Genomic DNA, 18,971 nt, shown 5'->3' with positions numbered 1-18,971 from the left:
GGGGAAGAGCCTAACTAACTTCTCTTACACAGATGTCACAACAGGACAAATCTAGCTAGATAGAGATAAACAGGGTTTGCTAACATTAACAAGAAACGCGAGTCATCAAATTTAGCATCTGAAGAAAGTTACGGATCTTTTCCTTGAGCGGATGGATGGTTGACTAAGTAGAATAATGAACACAGAAAGCTATGTTCCTGTGATTTTCCCCCACATTGTCATCAGGGTTTATCACACCTATTTTATCCTAAGATTAGAGTGTCCAGCTGGCACGGTGAATGTAAAACACAACAATCATTTTGAGTATTTATCCTTTTAACTTACATTATATTATACCCATAGGGTATTAAGATGTTATTTACACAATCACATTTTTCTGTCTCCAGATGGTTAACAATCATTGCTACCAAAGCATCCCTTGAGGAGAGTTGGCTTTAGAACCTTCCCCCTAAACCCTATTGTTTATATTAAAATGTTTTTTATGTTTATATGTCCTGTATAGCCAAATAAGAATACATTTGTTTCAAAAAGTACAAAATTATATATACGGTGTCAAACAAAATGCTACCAGATAACTTTCAAGTTGTCAAGACTACGACAAAGTTCTATTGATCCATTCTTTGTATGGAAAATGCTAAAATGTTATTTATTCATGGCATTTGGCTTTATCAGATTTTTTTTTTTTTTTACAAATTTCCTTCAATGAGCAACAGAAAATAAAGCATGAGTCTCAAAATTCAGATGTGGGTTCAATACATCGCTTAAGTCTTACTATGACATGGATAGTCGGGTCTATCCAAAATTCACAGATTAAACCCTAAATACCAATGTGATTGTACTAGGAGGAGGGGCCTTTGGAAGGCGATTAGGTCATAGACAGAAAGCCTGCATGAATGGGATTAGTGTATAAAGAGAGACCCCATGGAGCTTCTGAGCTCCTTTAATCATGTGAAGACACAAAGAGAAGAGAGTCCTCAACCGACCATGCAGGCTCCCTAATCTCAGACTTCCAAAGCCCATTACTAGGATAAATAAATTTCTGTTCTGTAGAATCTATCCAGGCTCGTGTTTTTTCAGAGCAGTCAAAACTGAGCAAAAGAGCTCTGACAACTGTAAATACCTTAAAGATGATGTAAATAAATAGAAATACCATGTTGATGGATTAGTCACTATCAATGTCAATTTTCCCAAATTGATTTTTTGATTTGATGCAATCCCAATCAAAATCCTATCAGCTGGTTTTGGTTTTGGTGGAAATTGACAAACTTGTTTCTATAAAAATGCAAAGAAACAATGAGAGCCAAGAAAAGGCAGAGGAATCAAGATCAGTTATTGCAACCCTATGGTAATTGAGTTAGTTTCAAATTAGTACAATGGCAGGTAAAGAGATTAATGGAATAGAATAGTGAGTTCAGGAGATCAGTATAAAAATGATCACCTGACTTAGGACAAATGTGACAATGCAAAAAGTCTTTTCAATGAACAGTACTGTGTAGATATCCATATAGAAGAAAATGAATCTTGACCCTTACTTCACATATGTAACTTGAGTTATATTGTAGATCTAAAAAATGAAAGACAAAGCAAGAAGTTTTTAAAAGAACATATCTTCATGACCTGGGAGCAGGTAAAACATTAAAAATAAAACACCAAATTTAATTGTTATAAAGGAAAAAGTTAAGCTAGATTATTTTTAAATTAACAACATATCTTCAGTGAGAACATTAACAGGCAAAAGATAAGGCAAGCAAGCAATACAGTGAGAGAAATATTTATGTTATATATATAATTGATAAAATATTCTTATCCAAAATAAAGAACTTCTGCAAATGAGTAATATAAACACCATTAAATAGGCAGAACAGAATAGAATATCCAAAACAGATGATGAGCTTAAGAAAATATAGTTAAGATTATTAGCAAAGGAAAAATGTTTTAAAAGCACTACATATGTTGGTGGGTTTATAAAATGGAGCAAACCATTATAGACATTGTGGAAGTTGCTAAAAGAACAACCCACAAATAGAGTGCTGGGTATATATACAAAAGAATTAATATAGCAGATGATTAATTCTGCTTGAACAGATGATTCCCATATCCATATTCACAGTGGAAGAAGCCCAAATGTCCATTAATAATAAATGAATGGATAAACAAAAACAAAATGTGTAAATACACAAAATGGGATATTATTCAGACTTAAAAAGGAAATCCTTTCAAATGCTAAAACATGGATGAAGCTTTAGGAAATGAAGTTTCCTAAAGAATCAGAGAAATAGGTCAGTTGCAAAAAGACAAATACTATATGATTCCACTTATATGATTTATCTAAAGTAGTCAATGAAATAGAAATGAAAATTGTAATGGTAATTATCAGGAGCTGGGTTCATGGGAAATGAGGAGTTATTCAATAGGTACAGAGTTCCATGTTTACAAGAAAAAAAGCTCTGGAGATCTTCAAAACAATGTGAATACATGTAAAAGTAATAACTTCACTTTCTGATTACAATCTATTTAAAGATCCATTGTATTGTTATCACTCTTAATATTTCCACATTTTGACCTAGTTTAAAACCTGCATCTGGGATTTTTCACTTGATCTTTAAAATCTTACATAATAGCCCTAACTGGTTTGGTTCAGTGGATAGAGCGCCGGCCTGCGGACTGAAGGGTCCCAGGTCTGATTCTGGTCAAGGGCATGCACCTTGAAGACAGCTGATCAGTGTTTCTCTCTCATTTATGTTTCTGACTCTACCCCCCTCTTCCTTCCTCTCTGTAAAAAAATCAACAAAATATATTTAAAAAATAAAATCTTATATAATAAAAGGGTAATGTGCAAATCCACCGAACAGCAAAACGACTGGTCACCATGACACACACAGACCACCAGGGGGCAGATGCTCAATACAGGAGTTGCCCCTGATGGTCAGTGGGCTACCACAGGGGGAGCACAGCTCAGCCAGAAGCCCGGAAGCAGGGCTCATGACTGGTGAGCACAGCTGCAAGTGGTGGGAAACCCCCCCTCTGCAGCAGCAGCAGCGCTAAGGATGTCCGACTACCTGCTTAGGGCTGTTCCCCAATGGATGTCCTAAGCTGTCAGTTGGACATACCCTGAGGAGTCCTGGACTGCTGGGAACAACCTCCCCAACCCCCACCCAGTGTAGGAATCTCGTGCACACAGCCTCGAGTTATTTGAATAAGAGAGTTCTGGGTCAAAATTATTGTGACGTCTAATCTTATCTCCTTCCTATTCATTTCTAAAGATATAAACAGCGAAAGCAAATATCAGAGGGGCATATATTACTGCGATCAGATGTGGAGAGATAAATGAAGACCCAATGCTCTCAAGTTTGAAAAGTTGCTCATAATTAAAAACGTTTCAGAAGAGCCTAGTTTGAGCACTAATTTGGAAAAGCAATAAATCTGTATAAAAGTTTTTTATTCTATGCAGAAGAGAACTTGTAAAATTCATCAGTAATAATCTTTCTATAGGGAAGGAATTAGGTCCTGAGGTCCAATGAACACATCAGTGTTGGCATGAGTTTGAGGCTTGATCCCCAGTGGAGGGCACGTAGGAAGCAGCCAATTAATGATTCTCTCTCATCATTGATGTTTCTCTCTCTCTCGTCCGCCCTTCCTCAATGAAATTAATAAAATGTATATTTTTTTAATGTGACAGACAACAAATAAATGTAAACAAGTGATCCTGGACAGGATTCTGAATCAGGACAAAAAATGTTTTCTTTTCCCATAAAGGATGTTATTGGATATAAAACCTAAAGATTACATATTAATCTTGTATTAGGACTAATAATTGTTTTAATTTTATGTAAGATTTTAATAATAATAGCTATGAAAGACAATTTATTGTGGTTAAGAAATGTCTTTGTTTTGAAAACACACCAATGTATTTATGGTAAAACGCATCATGTTTACAAATTGCTATTAGGGTATTCAGGAAAAATAGGAGGAAGAGCAAAGGAGAGAGAAGGAAGAAAAGAGAAAGAGCCCTGGCTGGTTTGGCTCAGTGGATAGAGCGTTGGCCTGCGGACTGAAGGGTCCCGGGTTTGATTCCAACCAAGGGCACATGCCTGGGTTGTGGGCTTGATCCCCAGTAGGGGATGTGCGGGAGGCAGCCGATCGATGATTCTCTCTCATCATTGATGTTTCTATCTCTCTCTCTCCCTCTCCCATCCTCTCTGAAATCAATAAAAATTAAATTAAAAAAAAAGAAAAAAAGAGAAAGATAAAGCAAAGTAAATATCAATAAAGAATATCAGAAAATCTCTGTACCATTCAAGCAACTTTTCAGTAAGACTGAAATTACTATAAAATAATAAGTTAAAAAATATTGTTTTGGTGCTGGCCAAAGTTTTGGGACTTTGGTGTTCATGGTCCTTGGTATTGGAAGACAAGCTCCAGGACAGGGTGACTGGGTCAGTGGGGACATACACAGTGCAAGAGACAAGCTACAGGCAGGTATCTGGATGGAAAGTACCAACTCCTATGATGTGAAGGACAGGACTCTGTCAGAAATGATACAAGAAGAGCAAAGAATAAGTCTTTGCATAACCTGAGGATGAAGAATAGGGGCATTTCCTGTATTGGAAAAAATATCTTCTCAGTTAAAGTTCATCTATGGAACAATGAATAGTCAATGCATATTTAGTTTCAGGTAATATCCTAAGTAAATTAATGTGAATTAATAAGTATGTAAATGTTGAAAAACCAATTAGTGCCCATATCCAAAGCACTGTCAAGATTAGGAAGATGTGCCCTTCTTGCCAGTTTAGCTCAGTGGTTGAGCGACGACCTATGAACCAGGAGCTTCTGGTTCAATTCTTGGTAGGGGCACATACCAGGGTCATGGGCTTGATCACCAGTGTGGGGTGAGCAGGGAACACCCGATGAATGATTCCCTCTCATCATTGAACTTTCTGTCTCTTTCTATATATGAAATCAATAAAAATGTATTTATAAAAAATAATAGCTAGGAGCAACTCTGAAATCAAGTGTGGGATTGCCGGAGATCACTGTTGAGTTTATCAATAATCATGTCAAAGACAAAGCAGACTTAAATTTTCAACACAAAATGATGGTGATCAACAAAACAAAAACACCCCACTCATTAAGGTAATTTAAAGCTATCTATATATATTAGAATAAAATGAACTTCATCCTTTGGGGGTTATGATTTATTTCTTGATCTGGGTGGAGATTACATTGGTGTGCTCTCTTTGTACAACTGAACATTTATGTCTTGTGTAGTTTTCTTTATGTACATTACTAGAGGCCTGGTGCATGAATTTGTGCACGATGGGTCCCATTGGACTGGCCAGCGATCGTGGGCCTATCAAGGGGGCTGGCTAGCAGGGAAGAGGGACCACAGAGGTTGGCTGTGGGAGTGCACTGACCACCAGGCAGCAGCTCCTGTGTTGAGCATCTGCTCTCTGGTGGTCAGTGCGCATCATAGCGACTGGTCAAATGGTCATTCTGGCTGTTCAGTTGTAACGGTCGCTTAGGCTTTCATATATATAGACAGTTGAATAAAAAGTTAAAAATGAACTCTATGCCACTAAGCTAACATAAAAGTAGTTCTACTAGTATGTTACCAGACAATAGGTTTAAGTAAAGAAAAGTATTTTATAACAAAAACAAAGTGAAAAAAGTCAGTTTAACATCACTGACAACATCAGCTTACTAGCTTTTCCCTAATTTTCACCGCTGAAGCATCAAATGGTTTTCTCACAAGTAAACCAGAACCCCAGGAACCTTTATTACATGGACATGTTAATATATAAAGAGGTGCCAAATTTGGGCACAGATATCAGCAGCACTATGGTACAGACCAAAAACAATCAAGTCGGGGATTAGGCACAGCTTTAGAACAAAGGAAACAAAAAGGGAAAGTTTATGTTATTGTACAAATCTAGGGGGGAAAATATTAGTGTGAATAGCTCTGCCATAGGTGCTATCTGGACAGCTGGTTTGAATTCTCCTCCCTGGTCCTGCCATCACTCCAAAGCTCAACTGGGGAGGGGAGAATAGTGTAAGCAGTGATGGCGAACCTTTTGAGCTTGGCGTGTCAGCATTTTGAAAAACCCTAACTTAACTCTGGTGCCGTGTCACACATAGAAATTTTTTGATATTTGCAACCATAGTAAAACCAAGACTTACATTTTTGATATTTATTTTATATATTTAAATGCCATTTAACAAAGAAAAATCAACCAAAAAAATGAGTTCGCGTGTCACCTCTGACACACAGGTCATAGGTTCTCCATCACCAGAGTAAGGAGATAATAGAGCATAGTATATCCAAAAGACTGTATCACCCAAATCGAAGTGAAGAAATAACTAGTCCCTGAACAAATGCAAAGTGACAGTAGAGAAGAAGAGTGTGAAACGTCTGCCAAAGGCTAACCATTTTGGGTGAATGTTAATGACCACCTGGAAAAGAAACATTTCAAGGAAGAAAACAGGATTAAGGATAATGTGAGAGAGGCTCAGAAAGTTTTGCTGCCCGGTCAGAATTTGCGGATAGACTTGTAAAGTTTTCAACCCCCACTTGGCTTTTCTAGGCCAAGTGGTGTTACTTCACGAGAAAGGAATCCTTGAGCCACCTGTTGCTCAGAGAGATGCATCAAGAAAAAAAGAAGTTTGCCCGGCCCACGTGGCTCAGTGATTGAGCATCCACCTATGAACCAGGAGGTCAGAGTTGGATTCCCAGTTAGGGCACATGCCCAGGTTGTGGACTCAATCCCCAGATTGAGGCAGTGAGTCAATGATTCTCTCTCAGGATCAATGTTCCTATCTCTCCCTTTCTCTTCCTCTCTGAAATCAATAAAAATATATCTAAAAAAATAAATAAATAAAAGCATGTGCAATTTAAATATATATATATGTATATGAATCCAACCAATTATTACAAATATAAGTCTGCACAGAGACATGAACGATTTTACATAAAATCACATTAATGTTTAAGTTAGTTTAATAGTAAATACATGACAAATGCATACGATGCAAGGTGAAACTATATTTGGGGCAATGAAATCCATTAGTTGAACATTTACTCAATTCCTTACTTTAAATGATTTTTCTCCATTTTATTTATAAAAACCCTTTTTAAAAAAATCCTGTATAGAGCATTCATATGTAGGACTTAATTATTCAGAAACCTAATCCTTTCACTCAATTTTTCATTTAATTTCTATCAGTAGTTCAAAAGTGTGGGGTAAACAACTATAGCAGACTATTAGTTCAAATACTCAAAACTTTTCCGTGCCTCAAAAAAAAACCTAATAATGAATACCACAGCAATACTATTTCAAGATAACAATTTTTTAAAAATTCAATATTCTAAAATATGCTTAAGTTCCACATTCATTCACTAAACAAAAACTTAGTGTTGACTATGTGCGTGGCATTGCTCCAGGTTCTCCCTTTCTCTTCCTCTCATATTTATTTATTTTTTTATAAGAGAACATTTATTGGGTAAATTAGCAAAATAAGTATTTTAAATAACATAAGTTGGAAAGTTTTCAAGAAGTTTGATTAACATTATGATTTTTCTAACATCCATCTTCATTTGAAACCTACTTCATTAATTATCAGATATGTGGAATTAATGCTTAGTTTTGTTATCAAAATTAAACTTTTGAATTGTCATTAGTAGATATCAAATTTTTCAATAAGTTCTTTATTTTATTCCTTATCCTTGGATTCTCTTTGTGAAAAGGGCCAGATATATATTACTATATATCAAAATATTCCATGTAATCTGAATAATGCAAAGGGAAAATAAGAAATTAATTTTGCTGCAGCTCCTGCATGGAAAATGCTAAATACTCTTCTTTGTACCTAAGAGCCCTTGAAGAAGAATTATATATATCAAAAGAGGACTTTAACAGAAAGTTGTTATCAAAATCTTTAGGCTGCAGACTTCATACTTGTTTTAATTTAAAAAAAAATTACTAACCAAAATTCTATCAATGTAACTATTCTTATTGCCTTACATAAATTTTCAAAAGCAGGAAGGATCATTTAAAATCCCAACACTGCCCTAGCTGCTTTGGCTCAATGTATAGAGCATCAACCTGTGGACTAAAGGGTTCCCGGTTCGATTCCAGTCATGGGCACATGCCCGGGCTGCCAAGCTTGATCCCCAGTGGGGAGCATGCAGGAGGCAGTCAATCAATGATTCTCTCTCATTATTCATGTTTCTACCTCTCTCTCCTTCTTCCTTCCTCTCTGAAATCAGATTCACAAAATCAAGGATTTCCCCTTTAGAGAAGACAGGGCTAAAGAGGATAGATGTAGTAGGTATGGGATATATCAGATAGGGCTAGGACAGATATATTTTCCTAAGCCAATGTAGAATTCTTTTTAAAAAATACATATTTTTATTGATTTCAGAAAGGAAGGAAGAGGGAGTGATAGAAACATTGGTTGCCTCCTACACTGGGGAATGAGCCCATAACTTAGGCATTGATTGATCAGCTGCCTCCTGCCAGGGATCAAGCCCGTCTGACCATGAACTGAACCATGACCTCCTGGTTCATCATCTCATGGGCTCATCATCTCATGATGCTCAACCACTCGGCAGCACCGGCTGAGCCAATTTAGTATTCTTACATGTTGATGTTTAGTGAAGATAACATATTAGTCAAGTCTCCAAGATGTCCCCAATGACCACCACCACTTGGTATTTATGCCCTTGCATAGTTCCTCCTGCACTGAATAGGGCTTATTGTGTAACAACTTCCAAGGCTAATGTCACAAGAGACAGTGTGGCTTCCTCTGTGTTATCCTTTGATTGACTCACTGTGGGGGAAACCAAGATGCTCTGACGGGAGAAAGCACTTTAAGATGTCTTTTAAGGAAATGAGGCCACTAGCACACAGCCACTAAGTAGCAACAGGCAACGAATACAGACTTTATCAATTATCTTCTCAGAATGCCCTTTTTAAAAGCATACATCAGTCCGATAACACCCCCTAGTTAAATTACATCACAGGCTTCCGGTTGTGTGTAAACTAAAACTCTAATTCCTCACCATGACCTGTGAAACCATTCATACTCTGGTTTCTATCTACCTTCATACCCTCACCAGCTTCTGTTCGTGACCTCCTCTACTTCACTCGCCCTCTAAGATTAATGAGGAATGTACTCTCTTCCTTGACCTGTACACATGTTCTTTGCTTATACATGCTCTTTCCTACATTCTTGGGGGTATTCTTTGCATATTCAGGTCTCCTTTCTGTCACTCAGATCTCAGTTTAGATGTTCCCCTTCCAGAGAAGCCTTTCCTGAATGATCATTCATCATGAGAATCCCCTGGAAAGTTCTCACTAATGAGAATAAAATAAGGAATATAAAATTGGAGTTAGTCTGGTAGACTAAGTATATTAAATGAAAGAAGTTAAAAGTATAAAATTTGGAAAGGAGGATAAATTACATGATTGTACATCTCAGATACACAAGAGAAATAAATTGGAAAACCAGAAATATGTAAACTCTATGGCAGGAGGTTACCAATTGTAGTTTGTCTCTCATCAATGTTTCTATCTCCCTATTATTCCTCTCCCTTCTCACTCTAAAATCAATGAAAACAAATTTTTATACGTGGGAAAATCCCATTTTGAAAAATGTACAAATACAAAATACTTACCCACTTAGCGACAGGACATCCGTGAGAGCTTTTCGCTTCTTTTCCGGTATATATTACTTTTTCTATTCTTACTGCACTTCCTTTCTGCCCATACCTGAGTATAAAACACAGTGAAAAGAAAATAATTGCGATATATACTTATAACATCTTAATGTGCATAAGGTATGGCTTTACAGAAGTACAAAAATCAAACACTTGTCATTATTTACTATTGTTAAAAACTTAATTCTGTGTGGCAGATATTTTGCTATATCCAGTTGTTTACTTATCCTTTAAGATCACTCTTTAAAAATGGCCTGGCTCCCAGACAGACAAAAAGAATGTGAGTGGTGTTGATAGAGGTAATTTGAACTATTTCTACTATTATGATACAATAATATAAAAAATGAATATTTATGAATTTAACAAAGACAGCCTTGCTTTAAAGTGTGTTGTTGGGTGCCCAGTGCCTCCTGTGATGAGTGACTGAGCAGGGACAACAGCAAGCGATTTTCTTCCTGGACCCTAAGAAACATCCATCTCATACTCCTGAATGTGTTCCACTCATCTCATGTTTGTTCCCAGGGGTAATTTCTCTGCATCGAGTCTGGTCCACAATAAGATTTTAACAGGGAAGCGTATTTCCTCACCTAGTCTCCATGATTTCCCTGACAGCGGCAACATTTGGTCCTGCCCCAAGGTGCGTATAATATGGGCCTTTTTCTTTTTGTATAACTCGATCTGTGGAAGGAATAAGATTATTAGACCCAAAGTTTTACAGAACTGCATAGGGGCAAGGAAGTGCTCTTTTTATAATTTTGGGGTGTGTTTTTTTTTTCCAATTCAGAACAATGAATCTTGACAAGGTTTTGGTAAGCTTTAGCCATTAAAGTGTAAGGCAATGAGCCCTAAATTTAACTTTATGTTCCTAATTCATTCTTCCTCTAAGATTCAGAGGGGGTAAGGAGGGGAAATATATTTTTTTAAGTAGTGGGTCATATTTATTCTCTTAATTTCTTGCTTTTAAGAAATCTATTAATAATTGAGGTACAAAATTCAAATTTATCCAAGAACAATATATTTAAAAGCATAGTTTCAGAATCCTATTAATTGAGCCCAACAATTTCACCACTAAGGATCTGTTCTAGTCTACAATTACACAATTATGTATTTATAATGCAAATGTACACAAGAATGTTCCTAGTTACAATTATTTGTAATATCGAGAGAGAGAAAACCTTAACATCTGTAAGTAAGTGATAGGTGAAATAAGTTAGGAGATGTTTATATGCTGGAAAACAATAAAGCTATTAAAAACAATATGATAATATTTACAATCACTGAAAAAATCTAAAAAGTTATAAAAGAACATTTTTATTTTTTTCAATTACAGCATACATTCTATTATTTTGTATTAGTTTCAGGTGTACTAAATTCTTAAGGTAAAGAAGCAAATTGCAAAAATACAGTGTTTTAAAAGTCTTAAATTTTTCAAAGTTTGAAACAAATTTAAAATCAGCATAATGTTAATTCATGTAAGAAAAAGTAACAGGTTTTATTTTTAGAAGCTGTTTGCATCACAATTCTGTACCATTTGAATCTTTGTGAATTACAGATTTATTAGAAAACAGTGTTTCTAACTTGGTCTCTTGAATCATGCCTAATTAGAGTCACTGTGGAATTAAATATTATTGGCCAGCGTGTACCCACCTACACCACAATGTCATCATTCAACTATTTTGATTGGGCACCAAATACAATTTGTGATTAGGTTCTGTGGCTTCTGCAGCAAGATCTATTGAATAGATTTCAATTTATTCCTAGTTATCTAGAATACCGGTTCTTAATGAAGGGTGAATTTTCCTTGGTGGAACATTTGACAATGTTTTTGGCTGTGACAACTGGGCAGGGGTGTGTATGTGTAGGCCAGCAATGCCACTAAACTGCAATAATGCATGTCTCCCTACAATAAAGAATTGTTCCCTCTAAAAGGCCAATAGTGATAAGTTTGAGGAACCCTGACCTCGACAGCGGTTATTGCCCTTATTTTGCTAGAACCTAATAAATACCTCCAGGGAAATCCTTTACCCTTAAATGTGATGGTCCCACTTGGGATGATTTCTGATTGAGTCTGATTTTTGTTTCTCTTCTTCTAAGTTCCTATTTCCATAGAATGAGCACAATAACCTCACATGGAATTATTATAGGAAAACACAGTTCCGTGATCATTGCAGATACTCAATAAACTTTGATGCCTCGCTGTCGGAACTCCTACACTGTGACTAGTTACTATGTGTAAGGAAAGAGTCTTGAAACTAGACAATCATCCTATTGAAGCTAATGCAAATGGTATCAGTAGACTATTTCAAGTATATAAATTTTACAGGTCTTTTTCCCATTTGTCATGATATTTAGAAAATCACTTCTACTATTTGATTTCAGATTTTTAAGCAACAGATGGTGAATATTACAAACAGAGACTGGAGTTTGGATTGCCTGTCTCTGAATTCTAGCTTAGTCCTTCAGTACTGTAATATTTTTTTAAAAATATATTTTATTCATTTTTTACAGAGAGGAAGGGAGAGGGATAGAGAGTTAGAAACATCGACGAGAGAGGAACATTGACCAGCTGTCTCCTGCACCGCCCCCCCCACTAGGGATGTGCCCGCAACCAAGGTACATGCCCTTGACCAGAATCGAACCTGGGACCCTTGAGTCCGCAGGCCAATGCTCCATCACTGAGCCAAACCGGTTAGGGCTACTGTAATATTCTTTAAAGATTTTAAAATTGATTTTTAGAGAGAAAGAGAAACATCTGTGTGATAGCAAGACATTGATTGACTGTCTCCTACACACCCCCTATTGGTGATCAAGGCCATAACCTGGGCAAGTACCTTCATTGGTATTCAAACCAGCAACCTTTGGGCGCACCAGAGGACATCAAACCAACTGAGCCACAATGGCCAGGGTGAACAATTCAATATTTTGAAACTCCAAAAGGTTTGCAAATTCTTCAACTAGTCAGTATTATGAATTATATAGCAGAGCATAAAAGCACTAGGCACTAAAAAAAGTTCTTAACTGGAGTTAGCAATTACAGAAAATTTTTATGGTCATTTGTTAGTTTGTACATATATTTGATATCCTCTGTATGCATATTATATCTCACAATAAAAAATATATATATTTTAAGCAAAAGCTTATAGCTTTGAAATCCTTTTGTGCTCAACCACTGAGCCATGCCGGCCAGGCATTTTTTTAAATATAGGAACAAACTGTAATGAAGTATGAAAAATATTCATTCTTATAATATTCAGAATAAACAATTTGAGACATTTAGCCTGGAATGAAATCAGCTAATTGTCCACTTAAGAAAGTTTCCTGATTATGAGTTGAATTTCCAATTCACCTGAGCAGCATCACCAAAGGTCTGACAGAAAAATGTGTAGTATAGACTTATGTAGCCCACCTTCGCTAGAATGTGAATAGGGCCAAAATGCCACATATAAAATACAACAAACAAAACTTGATTTGGTCATGACTGGAGGCAATTAATGCAGGTAAAAGGAGAAACACACACACCATACACATGCACTTACCAAGGCAGTTGCAGCTTGGCAATTCAGAATCTTTCGTTGTGGACACCAGGTTTCTTGTAGAATTCGTTAAAAAGTTCATGGCATAATTATGAAAATTATGTGCGTTTTCTATTGGGGAAACTTCGGATGCTCCAACACTAGATAAAAACACGTCTTCATTTGTGGTAGAAACCACTGTGATTCCACCTGAACGTTCTACATTTACATTCCTGAGCCCTTGTCCTGGGTCCGATGGAAGGGTCTCATGAGAGACACTAGGTAATGCTGGCAGCGTCTGATGCATGAGTTGGTCTTCCACATCCTGCTGGAGCTGTGTTTGGTCATGGTCAGCCATCACATTAGCACACTGATTGGTGGGAGAGGAGGACTGCAGTGCAGGATGAGCTTCCTGACTGACATGCACGATCGGCTGTACCTGAGAATTAGAAACTTCTTCTGTAAACGCCTGCCCATTGGATTCTGTTTTTAAATGGAATATGGAGTGAGAATGCAGCGGATCAACATTCATCATTTCTTCCTGTGCTAATCCAGAATTTCGCTCAAATTTTATCTGAGCCAGTGGAGGAAATAATTTCTTGTGTTTTAATGCTAAACTTGCTTGAGTAAGTGTTGTCCGTACGTGGGTTACAGGAGGAATTTTTCCCAACCGAATAGGAAAATCACGTGGACCAATTTGACCAAATCTTTGAAATTTAGACGCTATCCAAATGTCATGTAACTTATTATATTCATATGACAGCTTTTCCTGCTTTTTCTGATCATTTTCTTGACAACTTGTGACTGCGGGCTTCTTTTTCCGCCGTTCTCTGGATGGAGCAGATTTTGTCTTTTTCCGGGTTTTGTTCTTTTGCTTTGTTGATGAGCCATGGTTACTTTTTAAACTGGAACGTGGTTTCGGTTTTATTGTGTTCTTCTCCTGACTGTGTTTTTGCACATTATACACAAGGTTTGTTGATGTACTTTCAACATTTGTTTCCTCTGGTTTTGTATAACTGAATTCAATGACTGATGCAAGTTGTGTTAACTGGGTAGCAACATCTTCCTCTATTTGAGTATGAACTGTATCTTGACATGATGATGGATCATCCTGTGAGTCTAACTTTTTGCTGCTGTCCAGTAACTGGTTGCAGGACCCCAATTCACCACTTGTTGATGGCAACGCATGCAAATTTTCTGAACAACTGTCAAGAATACTGCTATTATGAACAGCATTTTTATTGGTGTCAATTTCAGATGAACTAGAATTTGGTGTAAAAAGAGATGTGCAATTTTTTGCTTTTGAATATTCCTGTGGCTTCGGGGATACTTGGTCAGTAGCTGCACTGTTAGGTGACATGGAAATGTGACTCTGGCCATTGAACACCACCGTGCGGCATGAACTTTGCTTTTCTACAGAAGGGCAATGGTGAAGGCTTTGAGGCTCCCCCTGCAAACACGGTTCTTTGAGGCCTTTTGTTACAGAATAGATGGAAGCTCTACAGTTATTAAACAAACTAGCTGACATCTGCTCGTTTTCTTCATCCTTCTCAGACGTTGATGGTGAGGAAATTTCTGCAGGGGGTTTTGAAAGCTGAGCCAAAGCTTCTATAACATCCACTTGCTCCTGCGTTAATGTCCTATCTGTCACTAGGGATAGAAGATTTTGTTGAACTGGAGATCCGTGTATTGGTTCTGAAGTTGGTATATTTTCTAGAGATTTTGGTTGATCACGTTCAGTACGTGTACTCGTAGGACTCATGCAGCTGAAGTCTGCAGGATCAGGAAACGACTCAGAGCCCGGCTTCTGGAAGACTAAAACATCGCTTCTCCCCGTAAGATGATCGCTGCTTGCATTAGCAGCAATGGAGCTCATGGCATTGTCCTGGTTTGCAGTGTCTATCAGGGGTTTACAGGAATTGTTTTCAGACACCTTGCCAAATTCTTCAATGTTGAATTTTTTAAAAGACACATCTGTTTCCGTTGGTAAGTAGTGTACATTTTTAATGCCATTTTTTACCATTTGTGCAAACAAATTTTGAGGGTCAGGTAGGACTTTTTTCGTGTCATCTTCAGAGCTTCCCAGTTTTTCACCTTCTGTCACGATTGCCTTAACCTCTCCTTTGACTTGATCTGTTAAATGTGATTTCTTGCTCTGTGTCCACTTCTCCACTTCAATACCTGTCATACTTTCTTCATTTTCAGTTACATTTTCAGGGGGATGTGGGTTCAGTTCCAATCTTTTTTCTTCCCCATGACCACATCCACTGTAGTCCATGGATACTGACTTGGGGCCATTTACTGCTTTGTTTTTAAAATCTGCCTGTAAAACAAACACAGCAAATTTTCATATTATCCATTTAAATATCTGAATAAGAGCCATTGGGACTTAACAATTAAAGAGAAAATAGATGTGAAGCCCCAGAGAATATTATTTTCACTTTTACATGTTCAGAGAAGTCATAAAATACCAGTAAGAGGTGTGTAGAGAGAAAGGGGGAAAAAAGTAGAAACTGTTATACTCTCTTGCCTGTTAAATAATTATAAATTGGTACCATTTCATGGGGCAACTTCTGTTATTTTAATGCAAAGTGCACTGAAGTAGAAAATGTATAAATCCTAAGTATTTAATGTTGAATTTTCCTGAAAGAACACCTATATGCCAAGAATCCAATCAAGTAATTTCCTTCGAATCATCATTCAAGTGCCAAAGGCAAACCATTGCTTTGACATCATAGATTTCTTTTGCTTATTATCAAACTACATAACTGACTGCCTTTCACTCAAAATTATATTTGTGAGATGTATCCATTTAAATATCTCACTATGAGCCATTGGAACTTCACAACTTGTTAAGAACACTTGTAATTCATGGTTTTGTATAGTAACTCATTATATTGATCTTTCAACTGTAGATGGCTATTTAAGTTATTTCTAGTTTTTTACTATGACAAGTATACTCCTATGGTTTTTTTTTTTTTTTAAATACATTTTATTGATTTTTTTACAGAGAGGAAGGGAGAGAGATAGAAAGTTAGAAACATCGATGAGAGAGAAACATCGATCAGCCGCCTCCTGCACATCTCCCACTGGAGATGTGCCCGCAACACAGGCACATGCCCCCGACCGGAATCGAACCTGGGACCCTTCAGTCCGCAGGCCGACGCTCTATCCACTGAGCCAAACCGGTTTCGGCCTCCTATGGTTTTATTACATGCATTGTGTGGAGTAAAAATGCTGGGTGCTAGAGTGTGTGAATATGTCTGTATATCTTCAGCTTTAGTACATAGGGCAAAACTTTTTCTAAAGTGGTTATCAATACACTTTCAGCCAATGATTATGCGAGTTCCAGTACTTCTACATTCTCATTAACAATTAGTATTTTCTGTCTTTTAATTTGGTCATTCTGGTGAGTGGGTAGTGATACAATTCCTTTTAAAAATTTATACTGAGATCAAATGTTAATAAAATAAAATTCAATGTTACCATTTAAAATTGTATATTACTGTGGTTTTTAGTACATTCACAATGCTGTCAAAAACTGACTCTTATCTAATTCTAGAATATTTTCATCATCAGAAGAGAAACCTTATACCCATTAAGAAATCATATTCGGACTGGCCGACATGTCTCAGTGGTTGAGCATTAACCTATGCACCAGCAGATCACGGTTCAATTCGTTGTCAGGGGACATGCCCGGGGTTGCGGGCTTGATCCCCAGTGTGGGGTGTGCAGAAGGCAGCCAATCAATGATTGTCTCTCTTATCATTGCTGTTTCTATCTCTCTCTCTTCCTCTTCCTTCCTCTCTGAAATCAATAAAAAAGTTGAGGTTTTAAAAAAATGGACATGATGATGATTGCACAACCTTATGAATATACTAAAAGCCAATGTATGAAATATTTAAAACACTGATGGGAGGAGCAAAGAGAAAGGTAACTTCTATACTACTAACATTTAAACATGGCACTGGACGTTCTATTCAATGCCAAGGAGAGAAAAAAAATGAATATAAAAAATTAGGAGATTTCTTGTTGGATAAAGATGATACAACTGATTCCACAGAGAAATCAGGAGCATTTATTAAAGACTGACCAGAATTCAGAATTGCAATATAGTTATATCCAGAACATAAAATATGTAAGCATTATCCAACTGTATAAAACAACACTAATCAATCTTAGTAGAAAAAAAAATGTATCTAATTTCTTTTTTTTATTTATTGATTTGACAGATTGAGAGAAATATTGATTTGTTATTCCACTTATTTACGCACTATTGGTTGCTTTTTGTATGACATAGAGACTAAATAAAACTAGAAATGAAAACGGTGAAATAACAACTGACCACAGAAATATAAAGGATTGTAAGAAAAGACTATCATAAGCTATATGCCAACAAGCTGGCCAAACTAGACAAAATAAACAAATTCCTAGAAAAGTATAATCTTCCAAAACTTAATTAGGAAGAATAGACTCATAACAACTGATGAAATTGAAGCAGTAATAATAATAAAACAGAAACTCCTAGCAAACCAAAGCCCTGGTCCAAACAACTTCACAGGGGAGTTTTACCAAACATTCCAAAGAATTAACACCTAGCCTCCTCAAACTATTCCAAAAAATCCAAGAGGAAGGAACACTTCTAAGCTCATTTTTATGAGGCCAGCATTATCCTAATTCCAAAACCAGATAAAGACTACAAAGAAAGAGATTTACAGGCCAATATCCATGATGAACAAGATGCTAAAATCCTCAACAAATATTAGCAAATCGGATTCAGCAATATATTAAAAAGATCATGCCCGGCTGGTGTGTCTCAGTGGTTCAACGTCAACCTCTGAACCAGGAGGTCACGGTTCAATTCCGGTCAGGGCACGTGCTTAATCCACAGCAGGAGGTCTACAGGAAGCAACCAATTATTCGCAAATCAATAAACGTGACACATCACATAAATTGAAAGACTAACTCACATGATCGTATCAATAGATGCAGAAAAAGCATTCCAACAAATTCCAACACTCATATTTGATAAAAACTCTCAGCAAAGTGGGAATACTAGTAGAGGGGTCATACCACAAAATAATAAAGGACATATATGACAAACCTACAGCCAACACGATAGTCAATGGGGCGAAAACTAAAACCATTTCACTGAGAACAGGAGCAAGACAGGGATGTCCAACTTTACCAATTCTTATTCGACGTAGTATTGGAAATCTATTGCAACTGGGCCTGCAAACGAGGTAAGTGCCCTTGACTGGAATCAAACCCGTGACCCTTCAGTCCGCAGACTGATAGTGTTACAGTAAACCAGTTAGGGCAAGAGTTCTTATTCATCATGTAAAGGGGCTCCAAAAAATTAATAAGGACAACGATTCAATATAATAATAGTGCGCGTACAGAATGGACATATTCCCTCCAGTTGAAATTCAAAGACTCAAAACCTACTTAAATATGAGAAGTCAAGCAAATGCCAATAAACACTTTTCATCCATCCAAGTGGCAAAAAACAAAAAGATAGAAATGTATGTAAGCAAATAATAATGTCACATAACATTTCTACTCAAGAAAGTGTGAGCAACCTGTTACTACATTCACATTGTGACATAATGTAAAGACATCACTCTATATTTCAATGTAGTCATTGCATGGCAAGATATCCATAATATACTAACCCCAATAAATAAGCCACAGATGTGATGTTATCATGCCTTTTAATTCGAACACACAAATATTTGTCTAGC

At 36.8% G+C, this 18,971-nt stretch overlaps 1 protein-coding gene across 1 annotated transcript in view; it reads right to left on the bottom strand.

Annotated features, from left to right (window-relative positions):
• The window catches only part of TET1 (tet methylcytosine dioxygenase 1), a 103,377-nt gene that overhangs the window by 18,730 nt on the left and 65,676 nt on the right, over positions 1-18,971 (bottom strand). The window contains exons 3-5 of the mRNA XM_006760999.2: positions 13,252-15,550; positions 10,303-10,393; positions 9,674-9,767 (exon numbers count right to left, since the gene is read on the bottom strand). Coding sequence (XP_006761062.1) covers positions 9,674-9,767; positions 10,303-10,393; positions 13,252-15,550 — 2,484 coding nt within the window. The remainder of the gene's footprint in view (positions 1-9,673; positions 9,768-10,302; positions 10,394-13,251; positions 15,551-18,971) is intronic.

The sequence above is a fragment of the Myotis davidii genome, unplaced genomic scaffold, assembly GCF_000327345.1.
Source record: "Myotis davidii unplaced genomic scaffold, ASM32734v1 scaffold134, whole genome shotgun sequence".
In the NCBI taxonomy this organism is placed as follows: domain Eukaryota; kingdom Metazoa; phylum Chordata; class Mammalia; order Chiroptera; family Vespertilionidae; genus Myotis; species Myotis davidii.
This window is presented reverse-complemented; position numbering and strand designations above follow the sequence as displayed.